The sequence below is a fragment of the Paramisgurnus dabryanus genome, chromosome 2 (assembly GCF_030506205.2).
Source record: "Paramisgurnus dabryanus chromosome 2, PD_genome_1.1, whole genome shotgun sequence".
NCBI classification, from domain to species: Eukaryota; Metazoa; Chordata; class Actinopteri; order Cypriniformes; family Cobitidae; genus Paramisgurnus; species Paramisgurnus dabryanus.
This window is the reverse complement of record NC_133338.1, coordinates 15040634-15047571: the sequence shown is the minus strand read 5'-3', so window position 1 is coordinate 15047571 and position 6938 is coordinate 15040634. Positions and strand designations below refer to the sequence as shown.

The window sequence follows — 6938 nt, the reverse complement described above, 5'->3', positions numbered from 1 at the left end:
TATTAAAGATATCAAGGTTATATTTTTACAGAATGTTGTTTACATTATGTAGGATGAGTTAATGTAGAAACTAGTAAATCACAGAAAGATGACTATAGCTGGGTTTTCACTAAGTTCATGTTTAGGCCTAATGTTTATTGTTAAAATTTTTTATATTTGCAGTCACCGATCATCAGTGAATTGAATAAGCTGTGGGGTAAAAGTTAAATAAATAAACAACTTAAATTAATGACAAGTTATTTTTGTTTCGATTTAACAGTAAATAACTTGAATATGAATATATATTATATAAATTTTAATAACTCCAATACAACACTCAAATAAATTATTAATTAAAACGTTGCATATCATTGCTAATATACCTTATCTTGTTTAAAGATGATTGTTTAATACCGGCTGTGTACGCCACATGTTAAGATAATACATTACACAATGCTAAAAATGTAATATGAGTTTACAGTAGCCTACTCATCCAATACGATCAGCTTTTAGGGATGAATTATGTGATAATAACTGCACTGGACACGCGAAAACATGGTATTATTTTGCACGTGGGTATCCACGTAAACTTATGACTTCTTAACTAAGCTAGGATCACAGCAAATATGTTTATCGGCATTATCACGGCGAATGTGTTAATGTTTGTGTTCAAATACACACAACCGAGCATGTGTATTACAGCATCCACTACGTAGTACGTACTGGATTTGGATTTATATTTATTGCGCATGCGTGTTTGAACATCCACTACGTACTGGATTAATCCACTACGTCATCGCGCTGCAAGCTGCAGCGAGCATAGATGGCAGCGAGCATAGATATGTATAAAGGCTAGATGGCTTACCGCTGAGTCCCTAATGGCATCACCTGGCGGCCATCTTACGACAGGACGCTCGCTTACTCGTAGCATTGAGTTTAATGGTGAAGGTACTTTTAAATGACCATAACTTGCTCAATTTTCTACCGATTTTCAAACGGTTTGGTTTTTTACAAACGTTATTAACGTGGCTATAATACTGGATGCTTTGACATGTTTCATGATTTTTTTTATATATTTTTAGTATAGGTATGCAGTGTCATAGTTACATCTTTGACGTTTATAATAAACCAAACCGTTTGAAAATCGGTAAAAAATTAAGCAAGTTATGGTCATTTAAAAGTACCTGCATCATTAAAACTCAATGCTAGGAGTGAGCGAGCGCCCTGTTGTAAGATGGCCGCCAAAATGCAGACGTTCCACTCAATTGGCCAGCAGCGCGGGCGAGCCATCTAGCCTTTATACATATCTATGGCAGCGAGGACTTCTTGCCTATTTCCGGGTAGTTTATTGAACTGCATTACCCACAATCCTTTGACCCAGTAAACATTGTAGACATGCAACACGGCTAAAAGCAATGTTTCAGATAATGACAACAAAAAAAGATGTGTATTAGTCGATGTATCATCTCATAATTGATACATTGTTTTAAAATTGTGCATTTTTATTCTTTAACGCATATAACATCGAACAACGCATTAGTTTAAAGCGTTTTGCGAATCATTTAGCACGTTGGTCCTAGCTAAGTTCAGGCATGTTGTGAAATATATTGCGTGAAATATTTATTGGATATGATTGGTTTGGTTAATTATTGAGGCCAGCATAGTTCACGTGTCCATGGGGAAAAGGAAAGACATGATACATCCCAGGTTTCTCGCCGGTAAGTGTTTTTAAAGTCTTGTACTACTGTGTTATTACGAGAGGATGTAGGCCTTATAGTGAATCTTGCTTTACCAACCTATCTTTAAAAAAATAAAATAAAATCAAACTTTTATAATTCTTTAACATCCAAAATCCAAGAAAGTCTAATACGTGTTTTGTTAATTTGTAGCCTATGTCTTTTAAACGTGCTTTTTACTTGTCAGTAGCCAATTCTTTTTTCTGCCATGTTAAGAAAAGTCATACTTTTGAATGTAACGATAGGCTGTAACATTTTTTATTTATTTTTTTGACATTTTTGAAAATACCGTCCATGCTTAAAAACAGCATAGACCAGCATAATTCCCATGCTGGTCTGGTGCTGGTTTAGTTGGTGGTCACAGCATACCAGGACGAAAACACAACATCTTGATGGTATGACCAGCATGGGATGCTGGTGCTGATGCTGGTATGAAAAGAAATTACTTTGAGTGGTCCTGTGACTTTAATATAGATCCTTGGATCAACTGGAAATCTGTTTGTTCATTATTATGTGTTTTCCTTATCAACTAAAAGAAAACCCCAAATGTGTTTTTTAGGAAATGTGGATGATTATAATATCCACAAGAAGAAACACAAAAAGCACAAGAAACACAAAAAGAAGCATCATCGGGATGATGGACATAGTTTCTCCTCTGAGGCTTTGGAGTCGGACTCCGGCATGGTGCTCAAGCCCCCTCAACTTAAACTCAAAATCAAACTAGGAGGACAAACTCTAGGCACCAAGAGGTCTGTGCTTTTAAAGTTTGTGTTGTGCTTGTTTAGCAGTAAATTATTAAAGGTCCTGTTCTTTCTGTTTTTTGAAGCTTTGATTGTGTTTACAGTGAGCAATATTATAACGTGTTCATGTTTCACATGTAAATAAACACATTATTTATTTGGCTCCCTAAACATCCGTTTGTCTCCGTTTAAATGCAACCATGCAACCGAAGATTTTCAAAATCTCCACTCTGGCTGGAGTTTTTAGAAAGAATCGGTTTCAGAGAGGGTCATAGAAACCTCTGCGCTGATTGGTTGGATTACATGACCATGCTCCTCCCAAACTTGGTTAAATAAATTTCAATTAAAAACCTATATCTTTCGACCACTACTTTTTAGAGCTTGAGAGTATTTAGGGCTGCAGCAACTAATTGATAACATCGATTTCTATTACTGTAACAATGAATATATCACTTTCATATCATAATGGCTTATTTTTTGTTAATAACGACCAATGTTCATTCTCATCAAAGTCTAAAGTTAAAGATGAAAATTATTTTTTAATCTGTGGCAAAATTTCCACACCAGCACATCCCTGAAGAAGTTCGTTTTGTTTGTTTATGTTTTGACATCTAAGGATGTTTTACTATTTAAAAGCTGCACAAACGTTTTTTATTTAAGGCTTAAAGGGACACAAGGCAGCATTTTTATGTTAATAAATCATCTTCGTAAGTCGGTATATGGTTAAATGACTCATTACATGACGAATGAAGACTCTCTCGCCCACCCCTACCATCTGTAGGAAGAATACCCCACTTGCAAGTTCGCTGTATCCGACCCGGTGTCCTTCAGTCTCGTATAGTCTTAGATATAGAACGCATTTACTCCCAGACACTAAGGGGAGCTAGTAGAGAAATAATACTCAGACTTGCCTTGTGTGCCTTTAACATTCAAAATCAAAAAGTCATATTAGTAAATCTCTGCAATAAAACGTGAAAAATGTAATTGAGTAATATTTATGTTTTCATCCGAATATAGTTGATTAACTGAAAAATAATCACCCCGATTAATTGTTATGAAAATAATCATTAGTTGTGTTTGAAGTGACTTGATTCTGATTTTTTTCTCGTGGCACAGATCGGATATGACCCATGAACGTGAAATCAAAAAAGGGCATAGATGTTCACCGATCCGTTTCAGCCCTCATTCATATGTGGAAATAAATCTGATATGAATCGGATACATGCCTTTGCGTCCACAATGTAAGCAGACAGATCGGATATTCCCATGTCAATACGTGTGGTGCGTCATTGAAAATGCGACGCTGGCAAATTACATCATCTCAGGTGGTTTAGCACCACAATGTTGAAGTTTTATGTTTTGTTACAGAAATAAAGCTCTATAATCTTATATAATAATTTTCTGTGTCCATTGCATATATCACGACATTTTACTAGGGCTGTGCAGAAAATCGACTGCGATTATCATGCGCGTGTCATCAGTAAAGCCGGTTCCGTGATTAGAAGTAAATCGCCATCAGCTGATTTCAAGCGGCATTTATTACACAGACCCGTAGTTCACCGAGAAGCTAGGCAAAATCGCATAGATAATCGGAATCGATTTTCCTATATTATGAACCCGATTTTGCCTAGCTTCTTCTTGAACTACTGGTCTGTGCAATAAATGCCGCTCCATCTGAAAGCAGCTGATTCTTGAGTTCACCAAGCAAACAAGCTCACCAAGAGAATGTATGAACTCAGGTTAAACCACATAGGAATTAAAATGTTGTGATATATGCAATGGACACAGATTTGTTGTATGCAAATTTGATAATGTATGAAGTTGAACTCTGGTTCTGTTGTTGATCTGTAGCTGCTGTTTGTACGTTTAAATTAAATAAAATGTTTTCATTGTTTTTACCGGGTCACAGACAACCGTCAACTATATTTTTACTCAATGACAATTTAATATTAAAATCTTATTATTAAGTTAACGATTAATGTTCAGTAAAGAAGCTGCGGTTCGGTCAAGAAAATGAACTTGCAACTCTAGAACCTGTTTAGCATCAGTGACATTTGAATGAATGCAAATAAGGTCTAAAAGAAGCGACAGAGGTTAAGATCATTAATGATGATGATCTAACAGTACTTTATTCAATGCGTGTTCATAAAACTTTGTATGTAACCCACTGTTATATAGAATACTTTTATGGTCCTTTTAACATTAAAATGAACAGCTAAATAAATAGTAAGATTTTTTCTTTCTCTCTTCTTTAAGTGTGCCCACATTTACAGTGATCCCCGACTCTCTGCGTGTGGTGTCACCTCTAAATGTAGACAGTGATGAGGATGATGAGGACTCTGATGACGACTTACCATCTGAGGGTGTTCCTATTGAACAATACAGAGCCTGGCTGGGTGAGTGATTGGAAAATGCAGCAAGAAAATTAGCATATGCAGAACCTGTGACTGGAGATACATGTTGTGAATTAACCGCTGTCATTACTTTTTCATTTGATAAATTAATGCAGGCTTGTATCTTATGGATGATTATCATAGCAGTATACAATAGCACTTATGTTGAGGGTATATCCAATGGCCCAATAAGTATTTGAAGACATGTTCCCCCAAAATATTTGAATATGCATAAACTACTTATCACATTGATTTGTCTTTTTTGTGCTTCAAATCTAAGCTTATTCTTTTTGTGGAGACCGATTCATTCATTTAGTGTACAGTACATGATGTTCTCTATTTTTTATTGTTTGTTTTCTAATCCCTAGATGAAGACAGTAACCTGGACCCGTCTCCACTGCCAGACATAGACTCAGACTCGCTTTTGGGAGTCCCCATGGATGAGGAGGAGAGGTGGCTGGATGCTCTGGAGAAAGGAGAGCTGGATGATAATGGAGAATTAAAGAAAGAAATTGATGAGTCTTTGCTCACAGCCAGACAGGTGGGTTGAAAAAACATTACTAGGTTAATAATATAAACACATAAGATCACTGATGAGATCTTTAATTTGAAGCTTTGTGGAGTAAAATTTTAAACTAGTACATTGATAAAAAATAGAAAGCAATGGTGCCTTTTGTGTGGTACAACTAGACTCGGCACGGCATAATGCAGCTCGGTTTGCTTGACTTTGGTCAAGTTTGCTTTCCACATTGATTTCACAACATGCTAAAATTGCTAATTTGTAGGGATGAGCAACTATGTGCTGTTTTTGGGTGTGTCCTTTTAAATGCAAATGAGCTGATCTTTGCACTAAATGGCAGTGCAGTGGTTGGATAATGCAGATTATGACATCACAAGGGGATCCAAATTTCAATGACCCATTTTTTTACATGCTTGCAGTGAATGGTAGTTACTGGGTTGATCTTTTTCACATTTTCTAGGTTGATAGAAGCACTGGGGACCCAACTATGTCACTTAAACATTGGAAAGAGTCAGATTTTCATGATATTATGTTACCTTTAAAAGGATTTCTTTCTCTCAACAGAAAGCGCTCCTACATAAGCAGCAAATTCAGCCCTTACTAGAGCTCCCCATGGGATACAAGGAAAAGGAGCTCACAGCAGAGATGCTGCAGAAGCGTGAAGAGCGTGCCCGTAAACGTCGTCTTCAGGCAGCCAAGAAAGCAGAGGAGAACAAAAATCAGACCATCGAGAGGCTCACCAAGACAAGCAAAGCCAAAATCAAGAGTATGAGAGAACGCAAGTCAAAACTGGCCCAGCTACCTATGGTACGCTATAGCAGTTCTGCTCAGGGTGTAGCTATTTCTTACCCTGTCGGTGTACCTCCACCAACCCCTGCACCACCCCAAGCACCTCCTCCTATGCCTGTAAACTGTGGAGTGTCTGGATGTTCCAATCTGAAGAAATATTCCTGCTCGAAGACTGGGACTCCACTGTGTAGTCTGGAATGTTACAAGAGAAACCTTCTATTGGTGGGGGGTGTTGCCTAAAACCCAACACTTACAGCTTAGTGTTTTTGTAGCGTCTGTGATGTTTTTTAAAATTATGCAGGCATCCCATTTCTGGTTGATATAATTATGTTTAATACAAGGAAATGAGTTGAAATTAATCAGTGTCAAATCATGGTGAAGTTGTATTTATTTTTTGAATATCAAGCCACAGTGGGCTTTATTTGGAAGCATAAACAGAACCACTTTCTGAAAGTTCAATTCAACAGATTGTGAGAATGGTTTTAAAAATGATTTCTGTGTAAATTATTAGCAAAATCAATATTGCATAAATGTTACTTTAACTTTCATTTTGATGTATTAGGTCTACAGACGTTCATTCTGCTCGTGATAAATGAATGGAAGGACTGTATAAGAGCATATTGTGTGTAAGCTAAAGGCATTAGCAATTTTATTTTTGTAAAAACACTGAAATAAAGAACACTGAAGTGAATCATCTTTGCATTTATTTCGCATTTGTTTGTTTGAATAATTCATGTATTACAAAGTATAAACGTAAAGTTCCACACGTTAAATAAAACTG

General features: G+C 36.5%; 1 protein-coding gene across 1 annotated transcript; it reads left to right on the top strand.

The window, feature by feature from the left end:
• The first annotated feature begins 1335 nt into the window (after positions 1-1335).
• Positions 1336-6848, top strand: ino80b (INO80 complex subunit B). Its single transcript, XM_065294349.2, has 5 exons — positions 1336-1697; positions 2275-2464; positions 4712-4851; positions 5217-5389; positions 5933-6848. Exons 1-5 carry the CDS (start codon positions 1655-1657, stop codon positions 6395-6397), a joined length of 1011 nt encoding a protein of 336 aa, XP_065150421.1. The 5' UTR covers positions 1336-1654; the 3' UTR covers positions 6398-6848.
• Positions 6849-6938: the final 90 nt, after the last annotated feature.